The sequence below is a fragment of the Pogoniulus pusillus genome, chromosome 10 (genome assembly GCF_015220805.1).
Source record: "Pogoniulus pusillus isolate bPogPus1 chromosome 10, bPogPus1.pri, whole genome shotgun sequence".
NCBI classification, from domain to species: Eukaryota; Metazoa; Chordata; class Aves; order Piciformes; family Lybiidae; genus Pogoniulus; species Pogoniulus pusillus.
The window spans coordinates 11,484,827-11,507,685 of NC_087273.1; the positions used below are offsets into that span (position 1 = coordinate 11,484,827).

The 22,859-nt window shown below is 37.3% G+C and overlaps 1 protein-coding gene across 4 annotated transcripts in view; it reads right to left on the reverse strand.

Moving 5' to 3' along the window:
- Window positions 1-22,859, reverse strand: part of PRDM5 (PR/SET domain 5) — a 63,153-nt gene that overhangs the window by 33,641 nt on the left and 6,653 nt on the right. For 3 of the 4 annotated variants that reach the window (XM_064149900.1, XM_064149898.1, XM_064149901.1), the window contains exons 3-10: window positions 16,683-16,805; window positions 13,586-13,769; window positions 12,910-13,084; window positions 12,334-12,426; window positions 11,935-12,056; window positions 9,525-9,604; window positions 5,847-5,931; window positions 4,427-4,584 (exon numbers count right to left, since the gene is read on the reverse strand). In XM_064149900.1, the coding sequence (XP_064005970.1) occupies window positions 4,427-4,584; window positions 5,847-5,931; window positions 9,525-9,604; window positions 11,935-12,056; window positions 12,334-12,426; window positions 12,910-13,084; window positions 13,586-13,769; window positions 16,683-16,805 (1,020 nt within the window). Of the gene's footprint in view, window positions 1-861; window positions 954-4,426; window positions 4,585-5,846; window positions 5,932-9,524; window positions 9,605-11,934; window positions 12,057-12,333; window positions 12,427-12,909; window positions 13,085-13,585; window positions 13,770-16,682; window positions 16,806-22,859 lie in introns of all 4 variants that reach the window. The other variant, XM_064149899.1, reaches the window with a different exon arrangement.

Here is a 22,859-nt window from a genome sequence, read left to right on the forward strand (position 1 = left end):
AAAGAAAAAAAAAAATGAAAAGCACAACATAGAACTATCAGTATAAAGAGGAAGCCTCAAAGTCACAAATTAAATAAAAGGCTAAGTGAAAGCTTGTATGATTCTCTCAAACTGCAGAGCTGCTGCAGCAGATTTCTTTTCTGGAGCTTGGGTAACATCCAACTTCATTGTACTTCTATACGTTTCAATGCACCTTCCCTGTTCCTCAATGTTATTAAGTGCTGTCACACTTCAGAGAGGAAACTAAACTATACAATAAGTTACCTACCCAATTTCACACTGTCTTTAAAGAATCAAGTATCTAAACATTGTATGAGTTCAGAAGGACCTTAAGCAGTAGCTACAGTGCCAAGAGGAAAACGGAATGGACAGTAAATGTTTTATTATATGCACAAAATTAGGTAAATGAGTTGATTTTGTAGACTAAGGGTAAATATTATCACAACATATATCTATTTCTGCTACTCATAACACCTCATGCCATTTATAGCTATCCCTTAACCTATAGAGGAAAAATGGACTGTGAGAAGTCAGCATAATTAGACGCTGACTGAGGGAATTGAGCCTAGACTGATTTTTACACAAATGTCTTTGTGCGTAATTACAGTCTCAAAACATTAGAGTGCTTGCAATGGTGTACAGAGGCTCTGGACTCAAAGTCAATCCCTTCACCTCAGTCTATGTCATTTAGAGCACCATCAAATGTGTGCAACATACCACACATTATAGAGTCTGCTTAATGTTCCAGTACAGCTTCTACAGGTTTATATCATAGTTTGCATTAGTGGACACCCTGCTTGGCAGACTCAGCAGTCAGGCCAAGGATTGACAGGACATGAAGAGACTGAACTACCTTCTCACCTCAATAGGTGGTTCCTCCAGAACAGGGTTGAGACATATTGACGAGACACTGTGGGGAAGCTCGCAGTGCTGCTGTCTGTGCTGTACCTGTTCTGTGGATAAATAGAAGGGTTCAGTCTCTAGGGCTGTCAATCTGGCACCTTTCATGAGCACAAAATTCATGTTGTTTATTTAAAATATGTCTTGGTTTAGAACTCTCACCATTTGAGTGATAGTTCTGAAGAGCATAGTGATTTGTACAGAATTCCTTCTTAGCATCAATTTGACAGCTCACCTAGTCTTTTGATCAAAATACAAGTAGTATTCTGTGCATCTTAACTTCACTATAAAGAAAAACACCTGACTAGGCATACCCACATGCAATGGTACACAGATCTTTGTGAATGGTCTAGAAACAAGTTAGGTCCATACAAAAAGGAGAGGCAGTTCCCTAAACAAACAGACTAGTTCCAATACTGTACTTTTTTTCCCCCCTAATAATAGGTTCCAGATCAGAGATGGCTTTCATTCAATCAGAGCAGGGGACTGCCATATGATCAAAGAAACTGAGGATGGGCTCTTACAGAACATTCCACAGCAGTCCTTCCTAAGACAGCATTTGGGAAGGCTTAGACCCAGCCCAAGGAGACTTCCCAAGAGGGAAACTGAGGGAATAGAGTTGTTTCAATTCATTATGCTCTCCAGGACCAAACATAGATGGATTAATCATAAAACCTTTAAAATCCTGTGTCTGCTGACCTATTTCTTCTCACTGTCATATCCCCATGTTTTATTCTCTGAACTCATGCTCTATACACATAAACAAAGAAGCAGAGGGAATTACATTCATGTATGGAATTATCTGCATTATATGGCATCTCCATCCAATCTAACCTGGATGAAAGGTTACAACTTTTCTCTGCAGCACAATTCAATACTACATGTGCCTATTAATTTCAGGTACTATTGCCTCCCCTTGTCACATAAACAGAACTCTTAATCTTTATGTGATCACTTCATCACATAGTCCGTGCTTTTTCAAGACACTGAGCTAGTTCTACATCATGTAACACTTCCCAGTGCTGACATCTCAAGCAAGTGACAAAGCAAGCTTGCACATGCCTACACAGAGCAGTGTAGTACTTTTACACAAAAGCAGCACATTAGAGAGTTACCACAGGAAGACCAACAGTTCCTGATGCTCAGATCTGTAACTATAAGGGCATGTTAGGGTTCACATCGGAATGCCCTGCTGAATACAGCCAATATACTCTCAGGAACAGCACTGACTGACTTATCTCCCAGTGAAGAGTAAGAAACTAACCTACTTCTGCACCTTTGAAATGACCCAATATTTATCCACATCTGAAGTAAGTTTAAAAGCACATACTGTGGGAGGCATTTCTATTCAAATCTGATTTTGTGTTGAAGGTATCAAATAACCCCCACATAAAGGAATCACAGAAACAACAGGAACAAATTTTTATCCAAAAAACAAAACAAAAATTCAAAGGCAGAAAATGCACGTATCCTGTTTCTTATTATAAACAAAAAGCACATAGCTCTGCTGTAAAACACAAAGTTTTTCAAGCATGTTGCATCAAACTTGAAAGCATGTTTTCTCTTAAATGCTGTTAAGTGTTTTTAACTATTCTACCTATTTCTACTGCAGGTTTCTAAGCTCCCTGCTACTAGTACAGTAATCACATCCTAGAACTCAAGAAGTTGTTCAGAGAATAAATTCAGCCCAACTTTTCCCCCTCCAAATGAAAATGAAATGTAAAATGATGAGGTTTAGATTCTACTGTTACTGCATCAACATTCCTGTGAACAAGCAGAATATTGTCCTTTTTCCCTTAGCAGGGCAGCTCTTCCAAAATCGCAGCACTTTAAACTATTTTGGCATCCCAAACCACAAGATCCTTAACTTAGACCTTACAACCAGTGTTGTGCACACATCCATACTGCTTTCTGTATCTACTCTATCTCCTTGTTTGCACTATTTACTCAACAGGGAGAGGCATATCTGAAAAGAAAGGCAACTCAGGAGATCTACATCAATCTCCTGTCTCTTGTGCTCACCTCTGCATTTAGTAAGTAAAATTAAAGACCTAAATGTGTATGGATGAATATTCACAGCTGTTTGGGTAAACTTTCTGTAAACACAGGACTAAGTCTCTTACATTACAGGACAGGGTTGTTCTTCAGCCAACATTATGTGCAAACAGATCCAGGAAGTAAGTATTCCAATATGCTTTAAGGAATTCTGTCAAAATTAGTGAATCACTAAATTTGTCTAAATTTTAGTATTCTCCCTATTAAATGAAACCTTTAATCCCTGCTTATGCTAAAGCAGCAGCAGCAGCACCACTAAACACAAAATTAGGTCAAAATGTTTGCTCATCCATAATCCTCAAGTCCATTTTCAACCCAAACACCCTGCCAGTCGTGAAGCACAAATTAACCAAAATACATAATTTCATGTTTCCTTCAGACATAGAAGTATCTTCCCAGATAGGAATTTATACTTTTTCCTTAGAATATGTCTTATTTGTGAGATTCTGATCCATTTTCTTAAAGTCTACAACATAAGATAGTCACAGCATAGATGGGAGCTAATCTTGTCCTTCAACAAGCTTCTGCATGCTTTCTGTTTTAGACAGTCAACACCACTTCATCCTGTGAGAAGTACTACTATTACTATTATATGATTTATGGTTGAAAGTGCAAGAGATGGTGCAAAGATCCTGTGCCAAATTCCCACATGGCATATAACATGAGCCAAACTGTGAAAGATTTGCAAGTATGGGTATATCAATTTCAAAAAGGGGAAAGAAAGACATAGTATTAAAAAAATTAAGAGAAAAAAAAGAAAGAAAAACAGAGCAAATGGTTCCAAGTACTGGGCACAAACTCAGACAGGTAATTTGTGTCTTTGTTTCTTCTGAAACATCAGTCATAGATACAGCCTTAACACTAAAAACATAACTCCAGGTTAAAACTAATGACAGGCATTATAAAAATTCGGCCAAGAAGATTTGAGCTTAAATGAACAGAAGTACCCCTTCATAAGCCTTCTTATTGTGCCCCTTCATAAGTTGATCTTATTGTTTCAGGTTGTTTTAATGTGTGAACACTACCCTGTGTAAATACAGTATAGTTGGAAAGCATCTGCTACTAAGTCCATCAATGATTGCAACAAGACTACACTTAGCTTTATTCAAGTATGGCATTTTTTAAAGAATAAAAAATCTGAGGATTTTTTTTATCAGTAACTTTACCTTGATAACATAATAAAGGCAGCAATATTGGGAATTTATTTGATGCTTTTAACTATGCGACTGTGATTTACTTCTGCTCTATTTTCAATTTATTTTCTTTTGATTAGAATTCATTTAGTATTTGGATACTATTTGAGAATTTTGATATACCAAAGAATACTAAAAAAAATAAGAAAATACATTCTCTAGTATTTTAATCTCATGTTTATAAGCATGTCAAAGCTTAATGATGAACCACTTAAAGGGAAAAAACCTGCAAATCTGAGTCTGGCAGACCTGTAAACAATAACAGCAGAGTGCTTTACCTTCTTGTGATTCTTGTAAACATTTCTGTGGGCAAATCCCTTTCCACAAAGCTTGCATTTATATGGTTTATCTTCACTGTGTATTATTTTGTGTGCAGTCACTTGATCAAGTCGTTTGAAGGACTTATTGCAAACCTCGCAGGTGTAGGGGCGTTTTTCTGCAGAAAATGAGTGGGGGACATTTAATCTCCTGTTTATACAGGGGGAGAAGATGAAAGGCAGAGACAGTCATCTCCTCAGAGAGATTTCTGCAATTAAGTCAACCCAATTAAGATTAAACCAATTAGAAAGACATCTAATGCCCTTTATGTTAGACAGTTAAGTCACTTTACAAAAGATGAGCCATGGTGTATCTCAAGAAATTGGCACATTCTTTGCAATAATCATTGCTAAAACTAAATTCTGATTAATTAGCTTAAATCAAAAGAGAATGACTTCAAAGAGGAAAACCCTGTTTCCAGATTACAAATGTGAAAGAGGGCATGACATGTTTTAAAACTTAATTAACAATATACATATTAGCTCCCCAAACCAAAAGTTCCTATGCAAAAAGCCTTTATGCTTCAACTGGTGACTGCAACTTAACTACATTAATGCTTATTCAGAGGTGTCAAAAGAAAGCTAAAAAGCCTCTCAGATACAGATTACGTTACAAGAAATGAGCTTTTGGTGTGGATTGATACCAAGAAAGTAGTTCAGATATAAGCCTGTGCAGCTGCAAAAACCTGCATTTTTTAAATGCTAATGGATTTGACAAAATGTTTGCATTCCCATTGCGTTGGCTGATGTTTCTAATCACTGGTCAAAGGCAGAGAAATACTAGATAGCAGCGATCAGAAATCCTGGCAGAGCCAATTTGTGTCACACTGCCAACCCTAAAGACACTCCCTGCTCACAGTGACCTCTTGTTCTGGCAGAGAACAGGCACAATGAAACACTTGTGTGTGGTCTATGAAATGGTGTGGAATATGAGCTGCTTTCCTATGACTGGAAACTCTACGTGCACGAGTCCACTAATACATTTATTCATGCTTTCCTTTTTAACACAGGTCTGTCTGACAAGCATACTCCAGCTCCTATCCTCTTCAATATAGAACTTCAGCCACTGATTCTTCACCTTCTCTATAAGTCAAGGGGCAATCTTTTGCTCAATTCCAGCTAACTGACATCATCTACCCCAGCTAGCATGAAAAAACTGCTTGACAAATCAGCAACTGGAAGACAGCTTATAGCCTTACAGTTCAGCTTCCGAAAGGCTTTGAAATGATAGCTTAGATGGTTTCCTGGGAACCTTAGACTTGTTTGAAAAGCTCAGGACAACACAGAATTGATCCAGCCTTCTATAAGAAACTAATTCAGGTAAAATTCAATATATGCTAAATACATATATATACACCTTTGTGTTATTTTTGTACGTTACCTGAATGAGTTATCATGTGGCGTTTTAGCTGGTTAGCCGAAATAAATTTCTTGTCACATTCCTGACACTCAAAGATCTCATGGACCTGCAAAATGAGTGTTTAATGATAATTAAATACATGTCTCAAACATGATCACACATGATATGTGCAAAGAAATTCTTTAACAGACCGTAACTATTTCCTAGCCAGTAGCCATATTAATACTCATGAATATTCTGTGATTTCCCACTTTACAGTTCCTTGGTGAACAACAACATCTCTCAAAAAATAAAAACTCCTAATTCCAAGCTAAATATTATCACTAAAGCTATATTTAGAAGCACAAGTTCTGCAAATTTGCAATTAAAAAAAATCAATTTAAGATACCATTACGAAAGCTTAAAAAAAACCTAAAAAACACACCACACAAATGCATAATATCTCTTCAGGTATTTTCAGACATTTCCTTGTAGTCAGTGAGACAGAAGTAAAAATAACTTTGTAATTATTCTATATAAAAAAAAAAAAAAAAAACCACAAACCACAAGAACAAGTACTACCAAACTCTTTCAAGACTGTTTGTCTTAAGAGCTTTCAGAGGCAACACAGTGGAGGAGCAGCAGTGTCTCTAAACTGCTAATGCAGTAAGCATTAGCAGGATTTTTATTTTTAATATGAGACCACATGTCATCAAGGATGTTGGAAAAATAGAAGAGGTAGTTGAAAGTTGCAAATACTGATAATAAAAAAAAAAAATTAATAAAAATCTTTGTTATTTGTTGTTGCTTAAAATCACAACACATGTTGTTCTCCACCTGTCAGGATTACTATTCACTTTCCACTGTACTACATTTGTCCTTGGCAGCCTCCGCTCAGCTTGGCTGCAGTGCAACTGAAAGTGCATTTTTGGAACTGCAACCACAGACAGCAAAACCTTTGGGCAGAGATCACATTTCACAGAGCTTTTTTTGAGAACTCCAGAGATGTTCTGGAGGAGAAGCTAGCAGTTAAACATAACAAATATTGTAAGTTCAATACTATACTCTAATGGAAAACATTTGTGGACAGCAAACAAGCTCAGCTAAGACTTCCACTTAAACCAAAAAACCTCAAAAGATGCTCTGTTCATATTTGGCCTTATTATGTTATTATACTACCCCAACTAACTTTAGAGGAGTTTATATGTTTTAATAAACTAAAAAGCAGTTATTCCATTTCCTACCATCTTCACAAACCTGCATAGTTCAGAGGGTGATGCTTAAGAAAACAGAATCAGGTGAAAATAGATCAGGGGAGAACATTCATTCTAATATTCTGCTTAGCCAGCTGCATTTCAGATTAACTTTTTTCTTAAAGACACACACAATCTGGTAGTTTATCCTTTCCCAAAAGATCTAAATATTTACTTAAATTATTGACTGCAGTTTATACAATTCTGCCACCAAGTGCTAACAGAATCCCCCCCCCCACGATTATTTAAACTATCTCGTAAGGTATTCTTAAACATAATATTTAACACATCAGAACTCAGACTGTGCTTTTATGCTCCACAAATGTCCAATTTCAAGTCATAAGCATTGTTAAATAAACATTCTTATTGAATACATTTGCATCAAAACAGACTTTGGTGCTATCAAGTATATTTCTACAGCTGATGCTCCTCAGTAAATTATTTTCTAAAAGAATGAGACAGAGACTTACATGTACAGGCATTAAATAGCTGTAGCTATGAAGTATATATTCTATAGCTGGCACTCTTGAATCAGTTCTTCAGAAAAGTGGTGAAACAATGGCAATAAAATAATAGCAGCTACTTTTATGAATGATCACAAAATCACAGTATATTAGGAGTTGGAAAGGCTATCTTGTCCAATCCCCCTGCCAGAGCAGGATCACCTATACCAGATCACACAGGAACACATCCAGGTGGGTTTTGAATATCTCTAGAGAGAGAGACTCCACAAGTCCCCTGGGTAGCCTGTTCCAGCGTTGCAACAGCTTCACAGTGAAATATTTTTTCCTTATGTTTACATGGAAACACCGATCTGAATGACTATGTGTTCTGAGAATAAACTGATTTCTTTACTTCCCTGCAACCACTCTCTTTACCTGTCATCTAGAACAGGATGATGAGCAAGCTTAAGACAGAACAAGATGCCCTGTCCTCAGCAAACTTGCCACTTTATTCTGAGCATGAGGTTCCTGGTTTGGGACGCACTTGTAGCCAGATCCTGTTAGCTGCCCTGGCTGACTCCCAACTGCTAACAGCCTGCATGGCTGGTCTAAGATTCTCTTTCAGTGAAACCAGGACATCCTCTTTCTCCACGTCTCTCTCTTTCTTTTTTTCTATATTTTACCTTTCTGTTCTTCAATTTTATTTGTTTATGTTGACAAGAGAAAAAAACAATCACTTCTTTTGCTTGTTTCACCTATTTTTTAATGTTTTTTATTGCCTCACTGCCTGTCTGAATTTTTTTTTGCAATGTTGGTGCTGGATCCTACTCTACTTCCTACAAAAGCAGAGTAATTCACACAAACAGAAGGAATGAATCATACATGCAGCCTTCTTCACTATATTATGTAGGTGCGTGAATCTAAAATATCTGACTTAACCATCAATGCTACCTGAGAAGTTTATTAGCGTGTGCCATGGTATCACAGAATAACACCTACCAAAATAAACCAAACATTTCAATAAAATAGACACACTAACCATAGTATTTGCATTTTCAGGGTCAGCATAAGGTGTATTGATATGTAAAAACTGTAATTACATGTGGCAAGGCATACCACGATTTAGTCTGAGAAGTAACAAAGTAAAGTCCTATTAGACAAGAAATGCAGGGCATATTAATAAATAGAAAACAAATTAAAAAGGAGGGGGCCTGCAGTTTCCTTTGCAACAACATATTTTAATTGATAGAATCTATATCCTCAATGGATTCAGTACATAACCAGGATGTTATTAAAGACTTACAGCTAATCTGATAAACAGCACAATGTAGTTTTTTGTAAAGACTGGATCTCCTGGGGTTCAGTGATTTATCAAATTCATCTTGCAGGGACTTCCTTTGGGTATAATGGATCCAGAATCTCATATTCATAGCCCATCTGTATTTCTATACAAACTCCCTTATTTCAATGAGATGCATTTCTAACTGTTAACCCTTCCCATTCTGGTTATAAAAGATGACATGCATAAACAACAAGAAATGAAAGAATCTCTCTTTGAGGAAGGAATTTGTTTACTACTGCTTAACTAAATTATAAATAACACCCTTACTGGGATGTCACAAAATAATAAGGAAGATGGATTGCATTTTGTACAGAAACTGAAGGCTCACAAAACTATTTTATGGTCTGTATCTTATCATTACATAATATACTTTTACACTTAGCTTAGCATTTAAGAAAGCTGAACAGCTGGCAACTTTGACTTAATGTCAGAATGCATAAATACTACAAGCACAAAGATCTTTGTATTTAGTAAAAGATGCATTAAAAATTTAGGAAGATTTATGGTTTAATATATTGTGATTGCAAAAATAAATATCCACAATAAAATACAGTGGTTTTGTAACCATGAAAGAGATTACCCAAAGGTTTGCATACCAGCAGCTATCAAGTGACCTAAGCACCATAGACTCACATCTTAGTGAAGTCAAAGCCTGCTGTGGGTTAGCCTTCATCTTACTGACCTTTCGATGCTCTTGTAGATTTGTGGCTGAGGAACATTTCTTATTGCACACTGAACACATCAGCTTCTTCCTAGAATTTCCTGAAACAGAAACAAAATACCACCAACATCTTAGAAAGGAAGTGCTAAGAATGAACCTAAATATTTCCACTGAGTCTGTGACTTTTCACAGGTCATTTGACTGACATCAGAATTTTACATTTGTATCCCATCTTCAAAGTATTCCGTGTCAGGAGTTCTCTGTGGGTGTCCAGCAAATCAGTTACTGATGGAATGTAAATCAAGACAACTAGAACAATAAAGAAAAAAACCCTTCAAAATAGATGTTATCACACATCACCAATCCAATAAGAAGAGCACTATTCACAATCAAGAACAACTTGTTTTATAACTGAACAATTGATTTCTTCCGGAAGTACAGGAGTTAGTGCAGCAATGACAGAAAAAGATCCCAAGATGAAGTCAAAAGCATCATTTCCTACTTTTTTCTATTCAGAAAGCATTAAACATTCTACTATTGTTATTAATAGTCTTTAACTGAACCTAACAGGGAAATTGTATTAACAAACCAAGTTACAGGTCTGCTACCAGATTTATTTTCCTTCCCTTTTCACAGATCCTTTAAAAAGCCAAGGTATTTAATTTAGTTTATCTATTATTTACCTTTTGAAATTAATTTTAGTAACCCACAAAGGTATTTAATTAGAAGACACAAACCTGTTTGTTTACATGTCAAAAGATATACTCTATTTTATGTAAAAGATGCTGACATTACACTGAACACTACAAAGAATGGACACAGAATGAAAGAGGGGAGTACTGCTTAGTCAAGCACAGAGGAAGTATGGATCATAAACCAACTCATTATATGGCTTGCAGCCCAATTTTTCAGGTTCTCAGCACTCTATCTTTCCTGCTCTTGCTGTCTAAAATAATTCATAACACACTGATTCTTCCTACTACAATGTACCTTGTCATTCAATGAACGGTCCAGTATCTATAGTATAAAAATAGTACTTAATATCACACGCATTTGGTGTAATAAAGCTTGTAAGTACTTATATACACTAATATACAGAAAGATATAGGCATACACTCAGTACTCCAACTGACAAGAACATTAATGAGACTTTTTCAGAGAAAAAAACAGTGGTATCTGTTCATAGCTTTGCATAATGGCCAACACATGTAACAATCCTCTCTATTTTCCTTGCTTCCAGGTAACACAAGACAGGAAGAAATTCCAGAAATGTCCCTTCAACAGTACTAGGTTATTTCTCTTCCTGGGCTGACACTCGGTGTCAGAGAAATCACAGCCAAGTGGCAAAACAAAAGCTCTGCTCATTGTGCAAGCAAAGCAAAAATATCCCCCAGGCATGTGCTTTCAGCCATGTCTGGAGTGACCATTCCCAAGATTTGTGGAATATCTATGCCACTACAACTGACTAAAGGTAAGCATAAATATGAAAACGCCCATGGATGAAATGTTATTCTTACTGATACCGAAAAGGCAGGGTTGGACTTGATGATCTGTGAGGGCTCTTCCAACCCTGATGATACTGTGATACTGTGATCTTTTACTAAGAATCACCTTACAAACTTTGGGCAGAAGAAATCTATTTCACACAAGGAAAATCTTACAAAGCATCTCAGTATTGTCATCATCAAGTGAAGACTGCTTTGCATTTTGATATTCTGCTCTCCCCACACATACTGCCATGGAAAGAGGACACATAGAAAGTAGAATCCCAGAACTGACTTCTGCATTGTAGACCCAAGAGTAGTATTTTGCCCTGTCATGAAAACAGTGACGTTTGACTGAAAATTATTGACTCGCAGGGCACAGATATAAAAATGCTAGGGCCCAGCAGGACTAGTGGATTGTCTAGTCTGGCTTCCTGCACAACAGAGGCCATAGAATTTTATGCAATACCCTCATCAGGCCTAATTGTTTGTGAAGCAGGTCTTCAAGAAAGACATCCCAATGTGTCCTGAAAAGATTAGAAGATCAACAACTCACCACCTCCTGTAGCAGTTTGTGCTAGTAGTTCATTTTCCCCACTAGTGTTTGGGTTTTTTTTGCTTTATCTACTATTTGTCTAGTTTAAACTTCCCTAGATTCCTATTACATTTTCTGCAGCAGACTAATGATTCATCTGGTATATGGCAATTTCTCACCAGGGAAGTAGAAATAGTTAGTCTTTCAATTAGTTAATTAATTTTCTTTTTGATACAAATGAATCCATTAAAAAAAAGAAACCGAAGACAAATGTTTATTCTGATTTGCAAATTTAAAGCTAAAAACATGTTATGAGGTTAGGTTTTTTTGCAAATTTAAGGCTAGGAACATGTTGCAGAGCAGAATGGGGGTGTGTGGTGGAACATTCTGAAAACATCAAACTCTTCCTTACCACTGTGAACATTTTCTTTATGTTTTTTCAGAGCATCCTTACTCTTGAACCTCTTGCCACAGCTATCTGCCTTGCAAACGAATCTGGCATCCCCTCTGCACGCCTCCTTGTGTTGTTCGTAACTATAAGGGGTAATCGGTAAAGAAACAAAAAAACAAAACACAAAGGCAACTCATCAAGCAGTATCTACAGAAACCAGACACACAAGTACTCTGAGCTGAACGCATGCAGCACTGCAGAGTTCCAAGGCCACCTCATGCATTACTTACAGCAAACAGCAATGAAAGCATTTGACTTCTTTCACTGTTAGGATTCACAGACACTAGCAAGCTTGAAAGCTAACATGCAAAGGGAGGCCAGCAATGATATGACAGCAGTCCAGTAACTCAGACACAAAACCTCGATTCTGAGCTGAACGAAGTATTGCAAACAGAGCACTGAAAACTTCTCGAGGAGTCTCCAGGGCCAATATTCTCTGTACACTGCAGTACACTAAAGAAAAACAAATGAAAAAAAAAAAAAAACAAAGTAAGGGGAACATTCCACAACTTAGAACACAGGCTTGCAGTAGCTACAAACATATATATAAGCTCTACAAATATTTAAGTAGCTAAATAATCTATTTCATTTCTGTGAACCTTTGTGAAATTTAGTGAATATAGTCAAACACATAAACACCATGAGTCAGGACTACTGAGTGGTCCATTGATGGAGACAAATGGTTTTGCACCAAACAGTCTACAGTGTAGGATTTTGAAAAATAAAAAATTAATGACATTTTTGCCATTCAAATTGAAGTCTCCAACAAGAAATTTAGAAATACATGAAATGAACATATTAAAAAAAACTAATGTACAGGGTAAGGGTACAAATAGATAAGTATACAAATTAAAGTTTAAACTGTGAGAAGCAAATAATTGAATGAAATTGATTTTGATGTTCCCTAAAAAAAACCTCACTCTTGTTTCCACTCACTGTCTTTGTAGAGCTTGTTTGACAGGGAATTTCTTTCCACAGTTTCGGCACTTAAATTCCTTCTCCTCACTGGGTTTTTGGTGCAAAGTCTGAAGATGTTCTGCTAAAATCTCCTGGCTGGCAAAACTGGATTCACAGTTTGGGCATGCATGGTCCTCTTTACAGGCAAGTGGATCTGCACGATTGAAGGTGAAAACAGTAAAAGAATTAATGGTTTTCAGGGAGTATTCTGGTTACATTAAGACATGCTTCCAGAAAGAAGTTATGCAAAAGGGCATCACAAAATTCACAAAGACATTGTCTTCGAATTGGATTATAGACAGTCCATCTTCAGTGGATTACCATCAGCATTATTTGGATGCAAAATACTGAATATGACTCAATTAGTCATCCAGGAAGTCTCCACTTCGATACAAAGACTGAGAATTTGCTAGACAGCTCAAGTCACACCTCTTTCCTCAAACATCTTACCCTAAGATTGGCTGAACAGTTCTATGAAAAAGGTTTATTTCTTTCCCATTTAAGTAAGAGGGAAATCACCTCTCTTTCAGCAAAAGTTTAAGTCTTTAGTCCAAAATAAAGACAAAACTCATAAAAAAGCTTAGACTAAAGCAGTCCTACAGAGCTAGTGTTTTTTTTCTTCTTCTAGTTATCCCATTTTTTACACATTGCTCACCAGCATTTTTTTCACCAGCTGGCTGTACTTCTTTACTGTTGCTACTGTCTTCATCTTCCTGGATAACAGTTACTTCTTCTTCCTCCTCCTCCTCCTCTTCCATGTCACTGTCCAAGTACCCAATGAGAAGTTCTGTGTCTGTTTCAATATCTTCCACAGCCAGATAGAAAATATTTTCCCCCTCCTATTGCAAACAGCAAGAAGAAGCAATGAACAGTTATGTCAGATAAAGTAAAATCTAGACACTAGTATGGGATCCTGAAGCACTATTAGCCATCAACTACGGAGTGACTAGCTCCATTCCTCAAGTAGCCCAAGGCTGTAACAGCCTTTCTAAGACTTCTTTCCCAGTGTGGCTACATGGACTAAGTGCCCTTGTATTCTAGTATTCTTGAAATATTCCCCTGTCTCATCTGTGAGGCTTTTCCACTATGTACTGTGGCCTAGACCAAAGTGAAGTCCACATCCTCCTTTCCTACCACACTCTGCCTGACAAGGACTTCAGAGTTTGAAAACAAAACATTTGACTATTAGAAAAACAACAAATTTAAATAACCATTTTGGCTTTAGTTCTCCCCACTGTTGGCTGTATGAATTATAACCTAGCTTTCAGTAGCATGCTTAACCAGCATTACTTTCTCTCTCTCCTTGACATTCCCAACCTTCTTTAATGAACTCATTTTCGCCCTGGTCAGTTATCTTCACTATCAAATTAGCAAACACATCTGTACAATGCACTTTAAACCACTATATTAAAAGCCTCTGCTAGTTTAAATAAGTGAAGATACATAGAAAGCCAAAGATTCGGATCAGGTTCTGCATGAGAGGACAAACCACATAATAAGCAGCCTCAAAATCTTCTCTACAACAAATAAGCTTCCAAAGAGATCTATAAGCTAACAAGCTCAGTCTTTGACAATATTTAACTAAACTTATTGCTGTTGGCACAGAAGGGAAGGTGAAGGGAAGGTTCTATAGCAAAACTAGCTGTCTCCTAAACTAATATCCACAGCTTCTTATTTTTGCCAGATATGAACCTACTGCTTTAGGTACTACCCAAAGCACCAAAGGAGACTCATTATTAAACAATGAAGCCTGCCAAGTTCAATCATAAATCTTAAAGCTTATCTGATCAACATCCAGAAAAGATAACAGAAGCTTCTTTGCCCTACATTGAGTCATATTTTCTAACAAGCTTCTAGAACAAGGACAAGAAAATTATCTTTAATTTTTGTAACGTACTAAGGTTAATTTCAAATATCAGCAGACTTGCAGACTCCTCCAGGTCTACTGTATTATGCACAAAAATATCGTCACACAGGAGTGAAATCTATTTAATTCAACAGATCATACCTGAAACATCTACACATCAGACAAATTCCGGGAGAACCATGACCAGAACTAATTATTCAGACCAACCTACACCAAGTGCATGAATCTCAATCACCAAGCTCTTATCACCACTGCTGCATCCTCAACATCCCTGCACTTCACTTATGTGTATCTGTGACTTATTTTATAGCTCTGTCTAGTTCTTTCCCAGTTGTGTACTTTCAGTTAGTGAAATGATTAATGGAAGAAGTACTAAGCATTCTCAAAGCTTGAGTACTCCTGGTTTCGTTTGCATTGAAAAGAAATTATTAGCTTTGGTGCCAGTCAAACTTAAAACAGCTCGAACTCATTTCGCCTCCAAAGCTAATTTGTTTGGCTTTTACAGACAAAATGAAATGGTTTTTAATTATTTTGTTAAGCAAATCATAGAAAAAAGTCTTCTCATGATGCAAAACTAGAATTTTAACACATGCTAATAAACAATTCCCTTTTTCCTATTTTTTTTAATTTGGATTACAACTAATAGCTTGGGTTAGCCTCAAACAACATTCTGGAAATACATTTTGAGCAAAAAAGAAAATTAACCCAGCTATGTAATTCTTATGTGGAACTGGAAATCATCTTACTGTAAATCTGAACTGTTGAAAAAAAATCATGTAGATAGTTAATTTCTTTCTCAATCTTTGAAACTACAACAGCTGTAATGAGAAAAACATCACTATCCTTGGTACTTCTTGCAAAGTCACAGAAATGATATTAAACAGACTATGGCTCTTTAGCTGGAGAAAAGACCCATCAAATAAGAGGGTTCCATAAAATCAAGGATGGTATAGATAATGAAAGTAAGGCAACTATTCACTCTTATAAAAAGACTAAGGAATCAAGTGAAATTAAGATGTTTCAAGAAGAAAAACAACCATGTTTCAATATAATATGCAATTAACACGGCGGAACTTGTTACCACTGAATGCCAAAATGACAAATATACAAATGAAAAAATAAGCTGGATAAATTCACATCCACAGCCAAGAGCAGAAAAAGAAAACCACCTTCTGTTATTAACTTTTCCTCAAGCACTGCCTGATCGTCCTATCCAATGATTAGGCCCATCAATTCTCTGTTTTCTGCTGGAATATTTTAAGCAGTACACTTTCTTCTGAACCTGCCACATTTTAACATTTAGTATTAAACTGCAAAGGAAATGAAGAATTCTGATTTTCACACACCAAAGCCCATAGTTGAATTCAGCATGAAACTAGGCCTCTAAACCAATAATCCTGAATCAGACAGGCATATAGTTACCTAGTTATCTTTTTAATTTCCACAACAACAAGAAAATAACTACATTCAGGCAAAAGCATATCTTTACTGAGTAAGACTGCAGCAAGAAAATTAAACTGTTACAGCAGTGAGTTAACTATGGTAGAACTAAATTTGGGAGAGTTTTTTGTATGTGAACTGTTCACATTCTTTTAAGGCAGGAGATACGGTTCATGCAAGTTCTTCAGTGTAATTCCATCACAGTGCATTAAAATAAACTTTTCAAAGAATATCAGACTGTAACTAAGGACTGCTTTTGCCCCATCGATCATAATTATGGTATTACTTTTAAGCACAAGAGCTTCTAAAAAGGAAGGTAGGAAAAGGAAAGCAGTTCACTACTTCTCCCATATCTCTCAATTTTACTGCAAGAGATAAGACCAAAGAGGAGTACAATTAGTTTATCAGTAGCAGGATGCAACTGGTAAGAATCCACCAAATGTACCTGGATGGCTGCCAGGTTCTTCTGATCCTGTGATGGAGCCTCATGAACAAAACGTAGCCAATTAGAATGGCGTGGATTGCTTGCATCCAGGATATAAAGGACCTCACCTTTACTCCCACGAACCTGAAACATTTTTTACAAATAATTAAATACATAAAAATAAAACCTGTTTACCAACCACACAGAAACACAAACCATTCAGCAAGCGAATCTCACACTCAGTGATACACATCTACTTTTTTCTATAAGTGTATTTATTCAACTGAGAACAAGGAGACAACTCAAATCCACCAACTGGTGTCAGCTTGCTTGCATAGAATCATAGAATCAACCAGGTCGGAAGAGACCTCCAAGATCATCCAGTCCAACCTAGCACCCAGCCCTAGCCAATCAACTAGACCATGGCACTAAGTGCCTCATCCAGGCTTTTCTTGAACACCTCCAGGGACAGCAACTCCACCACCTCCCTGGGCAGCCTGTTCCAATGGCAAATCACTCTCTCAGGCAAGAACTTCCTCCTAACATCTAGACTATACCTCTCCTGGCACTACTGGAGACTGTGTCCCCTCATTCTGTTGATGGTTGCCTGGGAGAAGAGATCAACCTCCACCTGGCTACAACCTCCCTTCAGGCAGTTCTAGACAGCAATGAGGTCACCCCTGAGCTTCCTCTTCTCCAGGTCGAACAACCTCAGCTCCCTCAGTCTCTCCTCACAGGGCTGTGTTCCAGGCCCCTCACCACCTTTGTCACCTTTCTCTGGATACCTTCCAGTATCTCAGTATCTCTCTCAAATTGAGAAGCCCAGAACTGGACACAGTACTCAAGGTGTGGCCTGACCAGTGTTGAGTACAGGGGAAGAATAACCTCCTTTGTCCTGCTGGCCACACTGTTCCTGATGCAGGCCAGGATGCCATTGGCTCTCCTGGCCACCTGGGCACACTGCTGGCTCATCTTCAGCCTACTATCCACAAGTACCCCCAGGTCCTTTTCTGCTTGGCTGCTCTCCAGCCACTCTGTCCCCAGCCTGTAGCACTGCTCGGGGTTGCTGTGGCAAAAGTGTAGAACCCTGCACTTGGCCTTCTTAAATCTCATCCCATTGGCCTCTGCCCACCCATGAAGCCTGTCAAGGTCCCTCTGCAGGGCTCTCCTACCCTCCAGCAGCTCCACACCTGCTCCTATCTTGGTGTCATCAGTAAAGTGACTGATGCTGGACTCAGTCCCCTCATCCAGATCATCAATAAATATACTGAACAGGACTGGGCCCAGCACCCATCTCCCTCGTTTCTTAGCCTTTACCTTAGTAAATGAGCATTATACTGACTCGCGAGTCTCCCCAGTCTGACAGTATGATGATGCTCATGCCTTTTTCCTTCATCTTTGTTCGTTCAAGTTGTCTTCTTCTTTATGATCTTGTCAGAAACTAATACAACCTGTGAGGACCTTTCTCTTTCCAACCCTATCATCCCTTTTCCAGTTTCCTTCCTGAGTTCTCATCCTTCATGTGTTCTAATGCAAGCATTTGTCTCCTACAGTCTAATTCCAGCTTACATTGAAAAAAAAAAAGAAATGGAAACTTAATAATAACAAAGTCATTCTTCTTCTCCCCCCCAAACACAAAGACATACTGCTGAAAAAAATACAGCTGCTGCTGGCTTGTTTTGTTTAAAATAGACCACAAGAATCTCCACTGATACAGAAGACATGAGAGCCATGCACCAAGGTCACAAAACCATTGTTATCCCATGTGATTTATTTACATAATGAACATATTTTCTTCCCTATCTGTCAACAAGAAGTATCCAGAGCAGGTATTTCCTAAGAGCTGGGGATTTCAGCTATGTAAGATCTAAATAAGATTGTCTTCAAGGCTTTGTATTTAAATTGCTCACAGTCTTGAACTATTTGTTTCTAATAGATGCAATATTGTATTTCTTCAGTATGACTGCTTGAATTACCTAAACATTAGGATGCCATTAGAAATAAAAAAAAAACTGTATTCCATTACTATAATAGCTTGTGACCGCATGTTGTGCTCAGATTAAAACAAGAAAACCTACTGCCATTCTGCAAACTGCATATCTTCAAACTTGGTTACTGTTCCTCCAAAGGAAGACATAATATCTTAAGGAGTCCATCACGAAAAACTGCCAGTATTTCAAACTTCAAAAGCTATTTTATTTTCAGACACATAGATTAACCACAGTGAGAAGTGTCAAACCTACATAAACACACCTGGAATCATCACCTAAGACTAAGCATTGCAATGGGCTTCCCACACAGGTTGTGTAGTTTCCATTCTCAGAGATTCAGACACTCAACACCTGTCACGGGCACCTGGCACTAGGTGGCCGTACTTGAGCAGAGGAGTCTCCTTGAGAAGCTATGCCTGCTGGTTATTGGAACTATTGCTTTTATTAGAAATGTAGGCAGAATTAGTGCGATCAAACCATAAAAGCAAGCTCCAACTTCACACAAAAATACAATCCTAAGCAGGTAACCCACAAAGCAGGACTTCACTCTGAATTAAAATAATTAACACTGCAGATAAGTATCTCTGACTAAATGAAGTCAAATTAATGGCTTTGTGATTTAGCTACCAAAGTATGGACTCCAGAAGCCCACTGTGTAGGTGCTGTAAAGGCTTAAATCACATCTTGATTTGAGCTGGAAAGAAAAGCAATCAAAGTCCTCTCGTAAAAAGCATATGTGACACAGACAGTATCAAACTTTTCATCCATTCCTCATCTTCATTTGCATGATCCTTAAATTATGTAAGAATTTCTATTCATTTCAATGATACATGATCATCTCAGTTGTGCTTTTTCAGTCTCTGCTAATCCATAGAGACACCAAACACAAAGACAAGACTTAACACATAAGGAAACTATTGATAAAATAATACAATAAATCCCTTACAGATGTGCTATATTTTCTATTACACTTTTCACCTCAAAGAAATAATGCTGTTTCATATACACAGATGTGAGGAAGAAAAGCAGTCAGAACACTGTGCTTAACATGAACTACACTACTGACATTTACCACTCCTTTTCCTCTGTTTGCACGAATAGGTGAGTTTCCTAAATGGACAACCAATCTTTAAGCATCATGGCAGTCAATCACAAACATAATCAATATTTTAAACAAATAAACCAGGAAAAAGACCAGCTCTTGCTTTGCAAAAAGATTTCTCAAACTCTAAGTTAGTACAAGATAGTTATGATGTAGTTAAATGAAATAAACAGCTAGACTCTACATTTTCCATTGAAAATAAGTGCACCTAAAAGTATCATCAATAGTGAATTAGTAACAAATCTAAATGAAGTTTGAAACATATGCAAAAGGGTGCTCCCTCCAATAACAGCCCACTAAAGTGCCTCAGTAATCCTTCTGCTCTGTGGCATGATCACCAAATAAAATTATTAGAAGACACATAGAAATAACTGACTTCACAGTAAGATTAAATACCCAACATTCCCTTCCACACACAGTAAATTGGGACTTCACCTAGATATGCCACATTTACAAACACCATGTCACTAGACAAGTATGTGGAAAAAAACCCACATCACTAGTCATTGTACAAGCTCTCATACAAAACCCTACATAGGCTTAGATGATGCTTAAGCTGCTTGTAATGCTCATCACAACATGCACTACTCCATCTGTAGACTTCTACACTGAACAAAATTATCTCCAGATATTCAAAGCACATCCACCGTTGTCATATATCCTACTTTAAAATTCTCATGAGTGCAACTGCAAACACTCTACCATGCACAACTGGCAAGAGAAGAAGAAAGAAAATCTCACTGAAAACCAGCAGATGGTTATCTCTGCTATAGGCAGTAAACCTACTACTCACTTTCTGGAAACCATTTTCTAAACATTTATAAATGTAAAAATCTATGATCATTCAGACAATCATGTTAAAAAAATTATTGTTTCCTGCACTGCATCTTTTTGATTAGCGGGAAACATGATTTTTACTGTTAATAGTATAAAACAGCTAGATGCAATACTTCTGCATCCTCAGATTCAGGCCTGCATCAGAGTTCACTGCAGAGCAGAAACTCTCATTTAGACACAGCTGTAGTAGAGCAACACTTGCAAAGGAAACCTGAAGCAGCAACTGTCGACTGGCTTACTTACTAAGAAATATTGGGGGACAGCCAGCATGTGACTTTTTTCTTCAGTCAAACTCTAAAGTAGCAGGTTTTCACGTTAATGAAGCTCCTTCTGGTGCTTGATGTTATATGACCTTGTCAGAGACACAACCTTTCAAAAAGCTCATTCCTAGACTTCTGCTAACACTCTGTAAACCCAAAAAAGGTTGAACTTAATGTTCACTGCAAGGATACTCAAATCACCTTATGCAAATCATGTGTGATCTTTTTTAACAAGCTTGGATTAGAATACTTGCACCTCAACCTATCAACATCTGTTTTCTGACATCTAAAAATAAGTCACATAACTGCCGATGCAAGGCTAGCATTCTCAGTCAGGAGCAGATTCATCTTGTGACCAAAATCCAAGTATCATTACAGTGTCTGTTGCAACCATCACCAAAATTTACACAAACTCACACACTTAACATGAATAAAGATGATTAAATCAATCTTTGAAGGAGGTGTTGATGAAATTTAAACAAACCAACTGGTAAGGCTATTCATAACTATTTTGGACACCTATCTAGCCCAGCCAGGATTAATTTAACAAAACTGAAAATCAACGACACAAACTTGCAACTGAGATAGGGCATCAATGTCTCACTCAAGTAGCAAAAGCTACTTTAAATGCAACTTGTATAAAAACTCATTCAGATGCATTTGTCCAAGAAGTGAGAAACCCAAAAACATTTTTGAAAAATAAACAGATTCACACACACAAAAAAAAGACAAATAAATGTAAATACTATGAGGAGTAATGACTGGGAAGGTAGTCTTCATATAGAAAAAATAAAGACTACATTGCTAAAAGCTAGATGTCTAATATTAACATTCATCTTGAGAGCAAACACAGAACTGTTAAGATTTATTTTATTATGAAATTCAGAACATAATTCAACTTAATATATTGTATGTATAAGCCTTCCTATGCCAGAACCACATTTTACAGGCAAGATATCAAAGACAAAACAATTTAAAACACGTATCATCACTAGCTTAAAGTGCTTGGCTACTCATACCTCGCTCCGAAACACTAAAGTTCTGATCTAAGACTGGTTGTAGCCAATAGCAGATTTTCTGTTGCCTTCACTAATTTTTAGACAGGCTTATTTAACTGGAAATAATTGTCACTGTAAAAGTGATGAGCGTTAAGAAGTAGAAATGTAAGTTCGTTTAATTTTGTCATAAAAATAATCATGACTATTAACTCCCATTGAAAGACTGGTTTCCAGTCTGTGTCTCTTCTCTTGGTTTCAATATAACAATGAAGAAAATATAATCTTGGCAGATAGACAGAAACCAAACCTGAAATATGTAACATTCAGCATTACACAGCATACTATGTGCCATCCAATTCTGACCAACATTTCTTCACGGTATGTCAGACTATTTGAAGGACTAAATCTTTCCAGCCCTCCCTGTTTCAACATTTGCCAAAGTCAACACCAAAAGTATACACTTGCCACAATCCAACAGCAGTGAAACGAATGCCACTTTCTTGCTAAAGGACAATAAAGAAAATTAACTAAACAGAAATCTTCCCTTTGTAAAGGAACATCTGAGCCTCCAGAGGCAAAACTTTCTGTGAACTTGTAATGCCTAAAGATTATTCTTCTATTGCCTCTTCCAATAAATAGTATGCTTGGTACAGCAATTGTGTAACATAGACCAACAAAGCAGTATCAGGGTGTAATCAAGGTGCTACTGGGATGCTAAAGAATAAGAATAAAACTCTCAATTCATCACCAGCAACTAGCTGCATACTTAACTATAACAACATGCAATTTAGTGTGCAGATTGAGGGATTAATGGGGAGGTGGGCGTTTCAACAGAAAGAAAGAAAAAGCACAAAGCCATTTGATCATTTTCCTGATTTTTGGGTTGTTTTCCCCCCTCCCCTAACTATATGATTACAACAGGTTTACCTTTTTTCCCTTTCATAGAATCATAGAATCAACCAGGTTGGAAGAGACCTCCAAGATCATCTAACCACTATCCTCCAGTCCAG